The sequence below is a fragment of the Pipistrellus hanaki genome (assembly GCF_964339955.1).
Source record: "Pipistrellus hanaki genome assembly, chromosome: 5".
NCBI lineage: Eukaryota > Metazoa > Chordata > Mammalia > Chiroptera > Vespertilionidae > Pipistrellus > Pipistrellus hanaki.
Genome location: NC_140507.1, coordinates 34236789 through 34254139, shown reverse-complemented (window position 1 = coordinate 34254139; position 17351 = coordinate 34236789). Strand labels below are relative to the sequence as shown.

The 17351-nt window shown below is 58.1% G+C and overlaps 1 protein-coding gene across 2 annotated transcripts in view; it reads right to left on the bottom strand.

Annotated features, from left to right (window-relative positions):
* The window catches only part of UNC5A (unc-5 netrin receptor A), a 55865-nt gene extending 38770 nt beyond the window's left edge, over positions 1 to 17095 (bottom strand). For both annotated transcript variants that reach the window (XM_084886574.1, XM_084886575.1), the window contains exon 1: positions 16788 to 17095. In XM_084886574.1, the coding sequence (XP_084742700.1) occupies positions 16788 to 16857 (70 nt within the window). In that variant the 5' untranslated portion in view covers positions 16858 to 17095. The remainder of the gene's footprint in view (positions 1 to 16787) is intronic.
* Between the last annotated feature and the right edge of the window lie 256 nt (positions 17096 to 17351).

The window sequence follows — 17351 nt, the reverse complement described above, 5'->3', positions numbered from 1 at the left end:
ATGGGCTAGCCCCAACCCCAACACTGGCATGTGTTCCAAAAAGCAGAAAGAGGGGCCGACCCAAGTTTACCTGCAGGGGGTGGAGCCTCCAGGACACTCCTGTGTATAAGCCGTCTTGAGCACTTCTGGGCTAAGAAGGCAAGGGCCCCTGTGTGGGTAGAAGTGTGGACACAAAGGGTGCCTGGCCCCTGGAGCAGGGAAAGGGGCCCCGGGGCTCCACACTCGCCAGCTGCAGTCCCGTAAAGCGCTCCCTGGGCCGGGCTGGCAGTCCATTAACGTGAAAGGTTTTATCGTACTTTACAGCCTTGCTGTCTTGTATGTGACAGCAGGTAATTAAAACAATAATTGTTTTCTGATGTTGCTTCTGCTGAACAATAAAAGCGCCTAGTTATTTTCCTTTCACTGGGGTTGGTGGCGGGAGGGGTCTGATCTGTGGGAGGGGGGCAGGCCCACAGAAGCTGGGGAGGCCTCCGGGTGAAGAAGGGCCCCTGTGTGGCCCTGGCAGAGAGAGGCCTGCAGGACCTGTCATGCCGCAGAGCTCTGAGCACATCCTGTCTCACCAGCACACAGGCAGGCACACGCCACACATGTGCCCCCTGCAGGCATGTCCTTTATGCCCAGACCTGAGCTGTCCTGTGAGCTGCTCTGGAGAGGGCCACCCTGCTTGGGGGCTCCCAGGAGAGGAGGAGGGGGTTCCTGGCCAAGAAGGCTGGCAGCAGTTGGGACCTGGAGGAGTTGGTTTGTCCAAAGTCCTAGGGAACCCTCAGTGACTCCCATCCGCCCAGAGAGGGAGGCACAGACAGGCTCTAAAGAGTGGGGGTTGGGGGGAGGTGAGGAAGAGTGAGGGGGTGGAAGCTTGTGAGTACCAGCCCTGCTGCGAATGAACTCGTACCTCCCAGGTGCCCGGAAGCCTGGCATACCAGAGGTCACTTGCCTGGGTAGGGCTGGGGTTCCTCAAGTCCCAGAAGGCGCTTGATTCAAAGATGATAGGACACATGGTATGGTGAGGGTCTTCTGTGTCTCCTGAACAATCATCTACCTCCCTCCATCCCCATCATCTGTCCACTTACCTACCCATCCCTCCATCCACCCACCCTCCCACCCACCCACCCAACCATCCCTCCACCCACTCACCCATCCCTCCATCCACCCACCCACCCACCCACCCACCCACCCACCCATCCCTCCACCCACTCACCCATCCCTCCATCCACCCACCCATCCACCCATCCCTCCATCCACCCACCCACCCACCCATCCCTCCACCCACTCACTCATCCCTCCATCCACCCACCCATCCACCCATCCATCCATCCACCCATCCATCCATCCATCCACCCACCCATCCACCCATCCATCCATCCACCCATCCATCCATCCACCCATCCATCCATCCACCCACCCACCCATCCCTCCACCCACCCACCCACCCCTCCATCCACCCACCCATCCACCCACCCACCCACCCATCCACCCACCCACCCATCCATCCATCCATCCACCCACCCATCCATCTGTCTGTCCAGCCAACAAAGAGTGAGCTTCTAGTGCCAGGCATTGTTCTAGCCATGGGGGACACAACAGTGAGCAGGCACAGTCCCTCAAGAAGCTTGTGTTCTAATTGGGGAAGAGGGGAGATGTGTAGAAAATAAAGATGTAAATAAGTCAATAAAGATCATTCCTAATGTTGGTAAGTGCCACGAAGAAGCTAAAACAGATCAGGCTGCTACTTGAGGTTAGAGGGCCAGGGGGAGCCTCTCTGAGTGAGGCTTGAGTGATGTGGAGGAGAGGGAAGAAGATGGGGGGGGGGTGCTGAGGCATCTGGGGCCCAGTGCCCTCTAGAGACCCTCAGACCATACACTCCCCTCCCCCCAGGTCCTGTGACTTGCCCACTCCTCGCCCCCTCCAGCCCCATACCCAGGAAGCCCACCGCGGGCACACGGGAGTGACTGGCGTGAGCTCTGCTTGCGCTGGTGCCCATGAATGACATCACACTTGGGGCTTCCCTGCCCCCTTTGCCCTCCGGGCCTGCAGTAAATCACCCTGATGCTTTAAGACAAATACTTCTTAATCACTAAAAATTGAAATGATTTCATGTGAAAATGTTAATGTATTCGGAATCACAGCCGTGCACTGCGTCTGACAAATTAGCACCCGGCCCGCCGCATTGTTTGTAGCCACATTTATCCTGGTGACGAGAGAGACACACACACAAGACGGAGCAGGGGGGCAGGGAGGGCAGTTCCAGGCGGGGAGCATTGGGAGGAAGAGGGAAGGGGGAAGGGAGCAGGGGTCCCAGAGGAGAGGCAAGGCCCTGCCCTCCCCTGACAGCCAGCCTGACCCACTGCTGAGGTTAGAGGGCCGGGGAGAGCTAGCAGGCTCTCATGGCCCCAGGGGCCCCGTCCCCCAACCTGCCCTTTGATGCCAATCCTGGACAGTGAGATCCATACCAGGCGGGGGGGGGGGGGGGGGGGGGGACACTGGATGGCCTGGTGGCAGGCTCCTCTCCCCGCCTTCCCACCCCCCAGACCCAAGCACGTATAAAGCATGAGCACCAAGAGAGGATAAAAATAATGTTCTCAAGAATTTAATATCAGAAATAAGCATGTGGAGAAATGGGGACCTTGTGCTTTGCTGATGGGAACATGAAAGGGTGCAGTTCCCAAGAAAAACAGTTTGGCGGTTCCTCAAAAAATTAAACCTAGAATTACCACACGACCCCAGCAATTCCACTCCATGTGCCCAAGAGAACCGAAAGGAGGCGTTTAAACAAATACTTGCACGCGAATGTTCGAAGCAGCATTATTCACGACAGCCAAAAAAAAAATGGCAACCACCCGTGGACGAGGATGGATAAACCGGACGTGGTCTCTCCACACAACGGACTATCACTCAGCCAAGAAGAGGCATGCGGTACTGACCCACGCCACCCTGCGGGGCAGCATGATGTGCGAACACCACGCTAAGTGAGAGAAGACAGTCACAAAAGCCACATGCAGTTTGATTCCATTTACATGAAAGACCCAGGAGAGGCATATCTACAGCAACAGAAAGCAGGCTGGCGTTTGCCAGGGGCTGGGGAGAGGAGGGAATGGGGAGTGGCTGCTTTGGGGCTGATGAACGTGTTTTGGAACTAGATAGAAGTGATGGCTGCACAACACTGTGAATGTACTAAGTGCTACTAAATTGTAGGCTTTAAGATGGTTAATTTTACGTTATACAAATTTAACTTAATGCATCAAGTGCTTGAGAGGAGGGTGAGACGCCATTGCACATCAGCTCATTTTACAGGCCAGTGGTTGATACTGGGAGGTGGTGGGGACAGAGGCAGAGGCTGCAGGATGGCGCAGAAATGTCCCGCCCTGCCTTCTCCCCACACCCTCCCCCGTCCCTGCCTCACCCCTGCCCCGGCCTCGGGATCTGCTTCATGATATTTCGGACTCAATCATGCTAGATCATTCCCCCCATTTCACAGATGAGTCAGAGTGTGTCTGGTCCGGGGCTTGCTTATATTCTGAACACAGAGCAGAGCTGGGACCAGGCCTCCTGACCCCTCGCCCCCCCCAGTCCAGGGCTGTGTCCTGCCGTCCCAGACCTGAGCTCTCTCTCCCAGCACCCCGCCTCCGAGTCGTCTTCCTCACACCCACTGGCCGTACCAGACCTGCCTCAGCAACTTTGTGCCTTTCTGGAAGCTGAGGGGGCATTTGTATAAATGAGCACAGCGATAAGTCATATCCTTTCCCTTCACCCAACTCCACACCTCCCCGTGCCCAGACCACATGGACCCTTCAGTAACCAGGCAGCTGTACCCACAGTGGTTCCTCCCAGTCACTTGGGTTTCAACTCACATGCCACCTCCTCTGAGAGGCCTGACCATCCAGGCTATCTTGCCTAACTTGCCGCCCACCATGCCCGCATCTAGTTCGCGTGTGGCCACATGGTCACGTGGCCTTCTCTGCTCGCCTTCCAACTCCTGAAGAGCAGTCCTCATCCTCTGACTCTGACAATTGTTTATGGTCATCTCCTCCCACCAGAATATGAGTTCCCTGAGGGTGGGGATGGTGCCCGCCTTGTTGCGTATCCGCAGTGACTAACACAGGCCCGGCACACAACAGAGGTTCCACCAGTGCTTACTGACGGACTGAGGTGCCCCATCTCACCCAGCCCTGCCCCCCCGCCCATCCTCTCCATTCCCCTCAAAAGCTCATGGGGCCCAGGGCCTTCTACCCCAGCCCCTCGCACAGATGGATGCCCAGAGGGGTTGGGGCTGGGACCAGGCTCTAAGGTGGCTGCTGCCATGTGATGTGAGAAAGTCACTCCCCCTCCAGGCCTACCTACAGGGAGCTTATGTGCAAGTGCTTTGCACACGCTAAGCACTCACACGTCTGCTGCTCCTCCTCCTCTGCAGGCTCCAGGGACCCAGCCTCCTCTGGCTCTGAGAGCCTTCCATCCCAGCTCTACAGATTCCGAGTGGCCTTTATATCCGGCCCACCCACCGCTCCCCCAGTTCTCTAGCGCTGGCTTTATGCCTCTGAGCACTGGCCCTCAAGCGGCTCCTCCTGCCTCCCATGGGCCCAGGCATCCCCCAGGCCTCAGCTGTGTGGCCTTTCCCCTCAGCCTTCCTCACAGCTGCCTCCCCTCCTCCCCGACTCCCACTGCTCCCTCCCACGGCTCTCTGCTTCTAGGGAGGTCTTCCTTAGCCTCCTGTCTTATCCGCTGGCCCTGGCCCTGCCCTCTAGGGCTACACAGAACATAGCAAATCCATGTCCCTCCTGCCTTCGGTGCCCTGAAGGCAGGTGACCGCCCCCTGCCACCCTGACCTGTGAGGACCTCTCTCCTAGGACATGACTTTACATCGGTCCCGCCATTACCCGTTGCATCTGCAAGCTCTCACCACCATTACATTCCCTCGACTTAACCTGGCCAGAACCGGTTTCTGTTGCTTATGGCCAAAGAGCCTGCCTGATGGACATGCTCTGGTAGGGCCTGGCCAGGGGAGTTCCCCCTGGAGCCCCCCTCGCCCCTGTGGAGCCCTCTTGCTCTTTCAGCTTTTCCCTTGAGGTGCCCGATCATGTTCTATTTCCGACATCGCTTTCCAAGGCTCAAAATCTCTGAATCATGTTTGTCTCTCCCCCGGCCCTCATCCCCCGTCCCCCACATGCAACATCCAGAGGCTCCTCCTTTCCAGAGTCTCCCACATCCATCTCTCCTAGCCCATCCCTGCTGCCCGCCTGCTGGAAAGGGAGCCCTCATCATTTCTCGCCTGGATGACTGCCGCAGCCTCCTGGCTGGTCTCCTTGCCTCCAGCCTCTCCCTGCTCCCATCTATCCTCCATGCACCACCAGATAAATCTTCCTTAAACACTGCTCACTGCCTGTCACCCCCTAGCTCAGCGACCTAGCCAGCCCTGTCTCTGGCTGGTCCCCCACAGGCACTATCTGCCCCGACTGGGCTGTGCCTCCCAGCTCCCTGTACACACGCTGTCCAGGGAATGCCTGTGTGCTCCTCCCCTTCCCTTCAATTTCTGGCCCAATCTCACCACATGCCACGGGCCCAGGCAGAGTCCTCATCCTCCTCTGGCCCTGAGTCCCCACGACCTGGGATTAGAGGCCAGGGAGGCTGGCCAGGGACCAGTCCTGAAGCCACAGGCCACCCTGCAGGCCAGCACGTAGGCTGTCCTTGCCTGGCCTGTGTGGGCTCCTCAATGTCACTGTAGCCCCTGCAAGTCCTGGGGACTCACCTGGCTCCAGGAAACAAGTCACTCTGGGTGAGTCATCCTTTACCAAGTCAGCCTTCCTTCTCAAGCCCTCTCATGAAAGCTCGTCACCCCAAAATGAGCACTCCCCAAGATTCCAGACCTTCAGGCCCGACCTTTGATGCTCTCTGCCAGTGCTGTCAACCAAGTACCCTGCACCCCTCCAACACCCACACGGACACATCCACGCAGTCAGTCTCTCCTTCCCTCCTTTCCTCCCTCCCTCCCTCCCTCTCTCCCCCCTCCAGGGGTGTGCCACAGAGGGAGGACAGAAGTGAGCATAGCTGCTGCTATGGAGACCACTACAGCATGGAGACCACTCCTATTCATGGAGCAGTCATAGGGGCCTGGCATGGAATAACCCATTTCATCCTTGAGACCCTCCGAAGCAGGAGCCTTTCTTTCCCCATGTTTTCTGGATGAAACCGAGGCACCGAGGGCAGAAACCACCTGCCTGAGGTCTCCCACTTTAGGATTCTAACCTACACCATCAGCTCTAGAGCTCTGCCTCTCAGCCACAAATCTTTGTTCCCTGACTGACTCCCCATGCCTCAGCCCAGCAAAAGGCCTGGTGCCTGGAGGCGCATCCCCTCCAAGCCTAGGAGGCCAGTGAGTCACGTAGGTACAATAGAAGTTTAGGAGCCTGTATCGCTCTTCCTATGGCCGGGGAACAGCCATGTGCTGGAACCAGCGCAGCTGGCTCAGGAGAGCCTATCATTAAAATTTCTGGAACTAGGCTAGAGGTCGACATGACGTTGGTAACCTAAAGTAGGCCATGGCGGCAGAATTTACACCATGAAAATTGGCCCCCCAGCCCGCCCAGAGAGCCACTGTTAAACTCACTAGCATGTCTGGCTGGAAGGAATGCTGGTCCCCCTCAGAAGGGTGTTCTGACCGATGGGAGGTGGGCTTCAGGCAACTCACACCAAAGACAAGCCCCCAGTGGAGCCAGGGTTATGAAAGGGACTTGGAGAGGACCGGTAGGTCTCAAAGCTGAACCTCTGGCTGTGTGACCCCCAATGATCTGGAGGAAGAAGGAGTCTAGAAAAATGCCAGGGCAGCGACAAGACTTCTAGGGAGGCTCAGAGTCCGGCCAGACATGCTCACCGTGGACAGATGGTCCGAAACCAAGCACAAAGTCACCAGTGAGAGGCAGGGGCTAGCGAACAAGGAAGGTTGAGGTTTGTGGGAAATGCCAGAGCTACGTAGGAGCAGAGGGGGCTTGGAGGAAGGGGACCGGGAAAGGGTGGGCCACCATGCCACTATTTTGCACCCGAGGACACGGAAGTGGAGAGTGAGGACAAACTCTAGTAAGAAAGCACACAAGACCAGAAGGCGAGGTCAGCACGGGCGAGTGGTTGTCCTGAAGGAGGTGAGGCCTCCTGGTCCTGGTCCCTCGCCAGGTCCTGGCAGGGAGCCTGCAGAACCCACTGCTGACCCTGAGAAAGGGGGCGGGAGCAGGAGAGGAGGGAGCTGCGGTCTAGTTTTCAAAAAAGAGTTGGATTTGGTGAAGGCATCATTTAGATTCATTGAGTGCAAGCAACACAGACCAATTCTCATAAATTTAAGCAAAAAGGGGAAAGTACTGGCGAGAAATTGGGTTGTTAAGAGAAGGAAAAAGAGGCTTAAAAGGGGGCTCTGAAGCAGAAAAGAAGCTAGGACAGGGGAAATGACTTACTTGTCTTGCATGGTGCCTGCTGCTGAGATGAAGGGCCCCCCAAATACCCACTAAGCCGCATTCTGGCGGGACTGGGACTGAATGCTGAGAAGATATAAAACCCCACAACTGGAACAGCCACAGCCTGGGGACCCGATACAAACCACAGGCACGATTCTGGCGGGGCTTCTTTGTCAGCGGCAGGTGACCCAAGGAGGCAGGGACACCGGAAGTCATGCTGGGGCCCCCACGGACCCAGCTAACCAGACCCGCTTCCCTTCCTACAGGCTGCTGTTCTGGCAGATAGTGGCCAGATTGGAAGCAGTGTGTCTGGCCTTCAGCCAGGCACCTGATAACGTATCTCAGGATCAGCAAATGGAGATGCATGAACCAGATGACAGCACGTTTAGGGGAATGCAAAACCTGTTGAGCGCCCAGCATTGTTTTCTAGCACAGCCCGTGTGTGGATCCAGACTCCGGTCTTTACCGTGGAGCCTCAGGCTGTGTCCCGTGTGCAGCTTAACACTTCTATTAAATACTTGGCCAAAATGTATTGATGACATACTGGTTAAATCCGAGGACAATGTGCCCAGCCCCATTCAGGGGACACGAAGCTGTGAGTGGCGGCACACCACCTGAATAACGGCAGTGGCATCGGTGGCGTGGGCCCAGGCTCAACGCCATAACCATAACCCCTGGCTGTGCGGACTGACTCATCCACGGCACAGCGCTTGAGCTGGACCAATGAGGAAAGACCTGGACATCTGTTGGATGGCTGAGGGAAACGATGCTCTCCGTCTCCTCACTCCCCACGCGCCCCAGATTGGGCCTGCAACGATGTAGCTCTGTCTGGTAACTCCTGGCAGTCACCTTGGGGCGCTGAGGAGAGGGGCTGCTGCTGGAGAATGGCACCAGCCTGAAGTCACAGTTGTTACCCATGGCTTTCCAGTTACATGCACCAGCAAATCTCTCTTTCTGCCTTCTTTCTGCCTTAAGCTAATTTGAGTTGGGATTTCCAATACTTGCAACAGACACTCTTAGTGTCCTATACTAGCCTAGTAGTCCATGTTGGACCATTGTGTCCCAGTGGGATGAGGGCCTGGGATTGACATCCAGAGGCAGGTAACAAGGATGTGGGGGTAGAGATGGGGGGAGGGGGACTCAGAACCATTCTACACCAGGAACAGCTGAGAGTCTGGAGTGCCAGGCAGGAGCTCTGCCTTAAACAAATAAAAAGGGGGAAGCCATTCTGGGTGGCCCCCGAAGAAACAGCCAAGAGCCATCTGGGAGAGCTTGTGGGGAAGGATTCCCCCTCCTTATAAGAAAGTGGCTTTGAACGTGACCAGTGGCCTTAAGCAAGTCAGAAAAATAACCCCCAGGGGTTTTGTAATAACAATTCCTGTGATCTGGACAACAACCTTGGCCGGGTTTAGGAAATGAGGGGGTGGGGGTTCAGAAGGCAGGATGTAGAGGGGGAAACAGGCTCGGAGATAAGGGGATTAGCCCCAGAATCTAGGAGAGGGCTCAGGCCAAGCAGTACCAAGCTCTGCCACTTCTGAGCCTCCGTGACCTCATCTGATAAATGGGACTAACCTCACCTAGCCCGCCAAGATTACCACCAGGATAATCAGGAATAATAATAATTTTTTAAAAAAGGTGACAGCCAGGGAAGGCTTCAGCTCTTCCAGCCCCAGGCTGCTCTCCTCTCAGCAGGAGAATGCGCTTTGGAACCCAGGATGGCCAGGAGTTTGCCCGCCCTCATTTCGGTGCACTAGAAGCCTCTGGCATACAGGAGGAGGTGCTCAGAGGATGGGGCGCTCTCTCCTTCCGTGGCGAGGTCAGTAGGGGTTCTGCAAGCCCTACACGCCCCGGGCTGCCAGGGGGGCCCGGGAAGGCGGAGGGGGGCGGGGCGGGGGCTGGCGCGGGAACCGGGAACGGCAGAGCCGGCAGCCGGGTGCCTGGAGGCTGGACGCCGGCTCCCCGGGCAGCAGCCGAGCGCTCAGCCAGGAACTTGTTAACAGGCCCCGAACAAAGAGCCGCTAATCCGGCGGGCGGCCCCGGGCGGGCTGGCGGGCGGAGGGACCCGCCCCTTCTCTGCACCCCGGCCGAGTGCACCGCGCTTTCCTGAGGCGGGGGCTGCGGGCAGGACGCGCAGGTCCCACCCCGACTCCGGCTCCCATCGGCTCAGGCGCGGCCGCCCCACCGCGGCTCCCGCGTCCGCAATCCACCTGGCCGGAGGCCTCCGGGACCCCGCCCGCCCAGTACAAGGACAGCGGGGTGAGGGTGTGTTAGGGAGGGGGTTGGCTTTGCGCAAGCACGGGCGCTAAGTTAGCACTCCAAAAAAAGGCACCACCCCTATTTTTTGGATTGGGGGCGGGGGGCGCGTTGCAAGGGGGACTGGAAAGATGCAGACATGGGAAAAACGAGCAGCCCCTCAATTTCATTTGATCTCTGCCTCCGTGAGGAGGGGTAGGGTCTAATTCGGGGTGTACCTTCCTGCAGGCTGCCAGCTGGCCATGCTGGGGTGGGAAGCCAGGAATCTCACCTGCCACCCTGGCTGGAGAGGTGTGGGGCACAGGTGGGACCCAGCGCCCAGAGCCCTCCCCAGACCCTGCAGCCGTCCTTCAGGCTCAGTCCAGACTGACTTGCCCTCCCCAAATCCCAGCCACATATTTGCTTGGAGCTCAAGGTGACCCTGAGCCTTCCAGACAGACACAGCTCTGACATCCAGGCCTGGGGAGGGGCTGGTCTGGGGGACTCACCCATCAGGATGCTGGCACCCCACGATCTCACCATGGCCCCACTCCTAGGCAGGGATCCCAGGGCCCCCTCCACCATGTAAATGGGAGCTAAAACTTGTTCCTTTGTGACCTACTCTAGGGATGGGCAGCTGCCCCTTAGGCCTTTCCTTACTCTACAGCCTCCCCTTTTCCCCATTTCAAACAGGATTGGGATGGGCCAGCCAACAACCACCCTTGGGGGTACACTTCAGGCTTCTACATGCCCCACCCCTGGATGTCAAAGGGGCAGAGAAAAGACACCAGGCCTGTTCTCATCCCAAAATGGAGGCCTCCCCTCAGGCCTCTGTCCTCTCTCCTGAACCTCTAGCCGCACCCTCTCCCACAAAGAGGACCCCAAGGACTATCCCACGTCTCCAAGGAAGGGACAGACAGTGCCTTCTGCTGTATCCATCACCATCAATTGCAAGTATTTATTGAGTTCCTACTGTATGCTAGGATTGACATGCATCAGGCTGTCTAATCTGCACAACCAGCTTTTAATGACTCCAGGTGAGTGGCAGGGAAACTGAAGAAGTATAAGGAGGGTGGATCCATAGCCAGGACCAGGGTGAGGCATAGCGGGTGCTAAGGGCACTTACTCTTAGGCGCTGGCCTTGCACTTGCATGACTTAGAGTCTGCACCCGAGGCACCTCGCTCACCTCACCCTGGTCCCAGCCTTGGTCCAGACTAAGACCTTAGACCCTGCCAACTCAGCCACCACCTCCTCCACATGCCCGGGGTTCTGTCTCTGGAGGCCAAAGGCTGCTTGCTACAATCTGACATTAGTGCCCGGGAAGGGGGTGGGCCTCAGGCACTGGGGGCCCTACGCAGGGCCGTTTTTTGCCACTGGAGGTGTTCATCAGCTAAAGCAGGACCCTGCTTCCTGGCTTGGATGCAGGGACTCAAAATTCCTGCTTCTACCTCACAGCCACCTAGCAGACACCTGGCTCCAAGGGAATGCACCAACCACTCCTAGGTGGTTGGTGGCTTTAGCAGGTGCTGGGCAGGTGTGAGCAGTTCCTGGGGGAACCTGCTGTTGAGTGCACAGTCCACCCTACCCCAGACTCCCAAAGCAACCTCCCTGGGCACCAGCCTCTGCCCCAATAGAGTCATCAAGTCCAATCTTTTAGTATACAAAGCAAACAGCCCAGAGAGGTCAAGTGATTTATCCAAAATCACGAAGCAATAAAATGGCAGAGCCAAGACTAGAACTGAGTTTAATCCAGGGCTCCCACCCTTGCTTTGCTGCCACGTTCTGTGTGTCAAAGATGATCACCAGCACACAGTTCCAGGACAAGCTGAGCCCAAATCATCATCTTCACAGAGCCCCCTAACAAAGCTCTGTACACATTGGACGGTTTTGTGTCTGAATCAGGCCTGAGTCCCTGCAGGGGTTGGTGAGTGTGCAGATGGGGGTTGGGGGTGGGGATAGTAGAGGCAATGACTCCAGCCTAGGGCTCCTGCCTGGGGCTGGAGCAGTAAGAAGTGAAGCAGCTTACAAGAGGGACCTTCTCTCCTATCTCTGAGCTTGGGCCCTGACACGGCTTCAGATCCCACCAGTCTTAAGTTGTGCCCCTTCAAATGCCAGGAAAATGGAGGAAGGAGACAATAAGCCACAGGTGCTTGCTCCAAGTCAGGGCCCACCCTGGGGTGCTCTCTGTATGTTGCCCATCAGCTTATTACTGTAACCCCACGAAGCAGATGTGACCCCATTCAACAGATCTGAAACAGCTGGGGAGTATCCGTTACTTGTCAGGTGGCTTAGACTGAAACCTGGGCCCATCTGCCTCCCAAACCCTTGCCCTTCCTACTCCACCTGATATGAAGAAGGCCTGGGGCTCCCCAAAAGGCAGGAGGAGCCTCCAGTGCCTCTCCCAGGGGAGCCGACAAGAACAAAGGGGTGGGCTGGTACCATTGGTCACAGGAAGCGGAGCACTCATCTGGTGGGAAGGATGGTTGGGGATAGGGACCAGGCTCTCCTGGGGCTCAGCCTAAACCAGGAGCCCCAAGTGAGTGCTTCAGAGCAGCCCAAGTCTTGTTGTCAACTCCAGCCCTGAGGACGGGGGTGGAACGGAGTGTCCCTGCAGGATGAGTAAGCCCATTGCTCAGTGCCCCTCAGCTTTGCCTTTCAGAGGGTTGAGTGTGCAGCTCTGGGACCCAGAATGACATACTTCCCTCAGGAAGACACCCATCTGGGATGTCTACGCCCGGAGGGGTGGGATGAGCAGGGAGGTTCCTAGTCAACAGACACAGACACACAACCTGTGTGTAGGACCCACAAACACGGACACTCATGAGAGGGGCCGGAGCATAGCCACTCCATGGTGGGGTCTCACCTTGCTTATCCCTGCCCTGGACAGGTGCCGTTTCCAGTCACTCTGGAGCAGGGCAGTCTGTGTTCGGGGACAGGGACAGGGAGGGCTGCTGAGGGAGGGCAAAGCAAACTTCTCCCCAGTGGCAGCAGCCCTCCCTGCCTAGCCAGAAAACCCAAACTCAAGCAGAGGAAATAAAGAGAAACAAGAAGCACGTGACTAGTCATGACTGGGAGCATGTTGGGGGCTGAGAGCAGCGTCCTAGTGCCATAGACAGTAGCAATACTTGTGGGAGGCACCAGAGTGAACAAGGTGGCTCAGGCCAGAGGCTTCTGGCAGCTGCCCCAGGCGGTGTGCTTCCCCAGGGCCGAGGAACTAGTACCTCTGTCCTGTAGCCCACTCAGAGCTCCTCACCATGCCCTGGCCCCTGCATGGGCCCTGGGAGGAGTTGAGGAGGCCTTTGGAGGGGGCTGGATTAAAGCTGGGGCTGAGATAAGCATACAGTACAGATAGAGCTGAGGATGCTGAGGGTGAGGGTGAGGGGTGTGGCTGGCAGGGTCGAGGGTACAAGGTTCTATAAGGCAAGGGAGCTACAGTGGAGAAGCTGGAGCTTGTCTGGAGGAGCCCACCAGCAGCAGAGCCAGAGAGGACACCTCCCTCCCAATGGATCAGCCCAGTGGAGCTTCCCCGAGGGCGCCTGGCTTGGTACTGGAGGCGGGCACTGGGGAGGCACAGGTTCCAGCCTGGGCACCAGGAGCATTAGTCTAATTGGAGGAGGCTCAGGAGGGGGGTGAGTTGGGATGGCTATGGCATTGGTCTAGGTAAGGGGGGTGAGGAAGGAAGGAGCTTGGGGGGAGTGACAAAGGAGGAGAGGGACACAAGCAATGTCACAAGTAGGACTGAGCTGGAGGACTCGGTGACAAATTAGAAATGAAGCGTGAAGGAGAAGGGAGAGCCGAGGGAGACTCTAAGGTTTCAGCCCCGGGCTTGGGGAATAGGGAGAGGGGGAGACAGGCCCATGGAGGGAGGGGCAGCGGGAGATGTTTGGCCAGGAATGAGCAGGCCCAAGCTTGTATGTGTGTGGACATGTGTTCCCAGGCCGCAGCCCAGCACTGGGGCCTTCGCCTGGAGAAGGGGTCCCCCATCTTATAGATTGAATGATTTGAGTCTGCGGATCTGTGGCCCAGAGCAGCACCAGGCAGGAGGAAGGGGCCCTAGGAGTTTGTGTGTGTGTGTGTGTGTGTGTGTGTGTGTGTGTGGCGGGGGGGGGGGGGGGGGGGCCTGGCTCTTGCCTGAGGCCAAAGTTGGCTGCTCCTAGGAACCAGGCCAGTGCCTCTTGGTTGGGGGTTGTTACCTGAACCAATGCCGATCCCTGGGCTCCTAAGGGAAGTCCCTCCCAACACAGGCAAAGGGAGTCAGGAGACCACACCTCTTCTGGGATATCTCGGGGACTCCAAAGCCTAGCCCACCCATCCCCAAGGCAGAGTGAGTGAGAGCAGTGTATTTTTTAGCCCTAAATAATTAAGACACCCCCCCCCCCCCCAACCAACTGCTCTAGTCAGGGGGGTGAGAGGTGGACAGAGGAGTCTAGGACCAGCCCGGAAAATGGGGGTGGACCCCGAGGAAGAGGCCACCAGGACAAATTATTTGAAAATATATATATCTTTATTGATTTCAGAGAGGAAGGGAGAGGGAGAGAGAGATAGAAACATCAGTGATAAGAGAGAATCATTTATCAGCTGCTTCCTGCACAATTGGGGATCGAGCCTGCAACTCAGGCATGTGCCCTGACTGGGAATTGAACCATGACCTCCTGGTTCATAGGTCAACGCTCAACCATTGAGCCACTGTGGTCAGGCCACCAAGACAAATTATTGGGGTCAAGTCCCCATGGCACCCCTTCCCCAAGACTGCAGAGATCTGTGTGAAGAGAAGCCTACAGGTGTGTATGGCCCACAGGGGCAGGGAAGCAGGGGCCAGCTGTGTGACTGGCTATGAATGGGGAACCCGGTGAGACAGATGGGTCCCTGTGCTCAAAGGCACAGAGAAGGGCCTACTGGGTGAGTGTGCTGAAGGGAAGGCTTTTGTGTGACCCAAGGTGGACGCTTAGCCTGGGGAGCAGGAAGCTGCCATTGTGCTGGCCCCCCGGCGCCCCCTGCTGGCCACTCACACACATCCATCCATATATCCCCCTCCCCCCAATGTTGCTGGGGAGTTGATGGGTGGTGCAGGAGGAGCAAGGGTCATTGTAGGGCCAGCCTGTCTGGGTACAATTGACTGGAGCTTGTGGAGCACAATAGTAGGACAATAGTAAGGGGCCCAGACGAGAAGGAGGCGCCCTCTGTGCCCTTCAGCAGCTCCTCCCACAGGCCTGTGAGTCGATGCCCGGAGGCCCTGCTCCAGGACAGTCCTATGGCACAGGGGCCCACCAGCCAGCTCCCTGGACAACCGTGGGCCAGGCCTCAACAGGTGCCCCACCAGCCGGGATGTAGTCCCCCAATTCTGCAGCCTCCCAAGAATCCATGTGGCACCTTCCCTCAACCCCCAAGGTTATGGTTCTCTGTTTTACCAGCACCATCACCCCCTTACCTATATATGCTCACCTGTACAACTGCTCACAACTATCACACATCTGAGGCAGGCTACACACATACCAGTGTTGCATACACTGCCAGGCCCTGACATCACTAGGACACACATGCCAACTCACAGCCCTCACACATGCTTGCATGGGCAATATGCAGATATGACCCACCACACAGCCCCCTCGCACGTCCGACTCGTAAACCTTCCCCTGGGCACCTACTCGTTATCTGGCAACACCTTCCCTTGCAGCTTATGATGGTTAGTGGTGCAGCTGCCCCCTGAGGGTGGCACACATACTCCTCACATGCACATGTGTACAATATGAACACACACGCAGAGGCAGTGCAGCCGCCCAGCTAGGTCAGGTTTAGAAGGGGAGGTCATGGGGCAGCAGGGTTTGTTAAAGTGAGGACTGGGGGGGGGGGGGGGGGTGATGGGATGATGGAGAAGGGATATAGAGTGGATGGGATGTGGAGGACTGAGGGGCAGTATAGGAGGATGGCCAGCCAGCGGTGGGTGCAGGATGTGCTACACAGAGTCCCTTTAAGGAAACAGCTATCAGCCTCAATCATCTGACTGGTCTCTGAGCAATCACGCATTGATGATCTTCGATCAGTCTGGCTTTGAATCTCAGGAACCCCAACGCTCCCTCCTGACACTCCTGGGATTAAAAATGGCCTGGCCAAGCAGAGGGGGCACCTCACAGGTTCCTGGGGCACCAAGAATCAAGAATTGGTAGGGCAAGCCCCATGGCCTCTTGATCACATATATGACCCCCCCACCCCCCTCTCATAAATAAGTTCAGCTCTGCTAAGTGCATGTCTGGGGGCCAGAGATCAGGAGGACACAACAGCTCAGCCTGAATGGAAGCTCAGGGAGAGCAGACAAAGGATGCAGGGGACCCGCCCCCCCAAAGGAGGTGGGTTGAGGGCTGAGTTACCAAGCAGGTTAGGGTGGCCAATGGGACATAAAGGGAGGAGGAAGGGCTGTGTAGTAAACGGGAGAAGGGGAGGCGGCAGTGAACCCACCATACACATCTGTGGCCCCCACAAACCAGGGGGTCCAGGAGCCCCAGCCCCAGCGGGGGACCCGCAGTGCTCTGTGCAGGCTGCAAAGGCTGGGGGCTCGGGTATGCGCCTCCACGCCTGAGTGTGTACGTGTGCGAGCGCGTGTGGCGGGGACAGAGGAGGACACTGTGTTCTGGACGTGGGCAGAGACCAGGTGCCCAAGCTAGGAACTGTGAGTAGCTGTTTGAGGCAGATGCTACCAGGAAGAGGTATCTTAACCGCCCTTCTCGATTTCCTGGGGACCGGGAGGTGGTCAAAGCCCTCTAATCTGGACCCTCAAAGTCAGGCTCCCCCCGGGGCGTTGATTCAAACCCCTGACCCTGCTCTGGGGCCGGCACCCAGCAAACTTCCCTCGCCCTGAGGCGTGGGGCGTCTACACTCGCCAGCCCCGCGCGCCGACAGCTGCTCCCGGACTTGGCAGAACCCAGGCTTCCGGGGAAGCGCGCGGGGAAGCTGCGCAACAATAAGAGGCGGCCCCCGCGTCCCGCCTCGCAAAGTTTGGCCTCGGGGGGGCTCCCAACTGGATCTGGCAATGCGGGTCAGGGACAGCCCCCCTCCCCAATTCCAGAGCGGAGAGCGTTCGAGCACCCTGTCCCCCGCAAACCACCCCGAGCTTGCATGTGACTCACCGGAACCGCGGAGCCAGGCGGCGAGGACTATGCCCAGGAGCGCTGGCCACAGGCCGGGCCGGACGGCCATGGCCGCTGGCGGGCAAGCCGGGCGCGGGGCCCCGCGGGCGGGAGGGCGACTTTCAGCGCCTCAGCCCAGAGCCCCTGCCCGGGGCGCCCTCGGGGCCCATGCCAGCGGACGGCGCTCCCACGGGCGGCCGGTTACGGGGCGCACGCGGCGCGTGGCTCCCCTGGGCACCCGGAGCGCAGCAATGCAGCCAGGGCGGAGCGCAGCGACAGCCTCGCCGCGCACCCAGCCCGCCGCCGTGCGGAGCCCGCAGCCCGGGCGCGGGCCGGCGCGCGCCTCAAAACCCGGAGTGGAATCGCGGAGCGGGCGGCGGCAGGGCGGGGCGGGGGAAGAAAGGAGGGGCCGGGCCGCCTGGCGCCGTGCGCACGGGCCACCGCCGGTGCCCGGGGTCCCTCCAGGCGGTGCCCTAGGCTCTCCCGGGGACGGGTGGAGGTGGTGGGCGGGAAGGCCTCCCACCGCCCCTCGCGATCTCCAGAGACAAGGACAGGAGTCTGAAA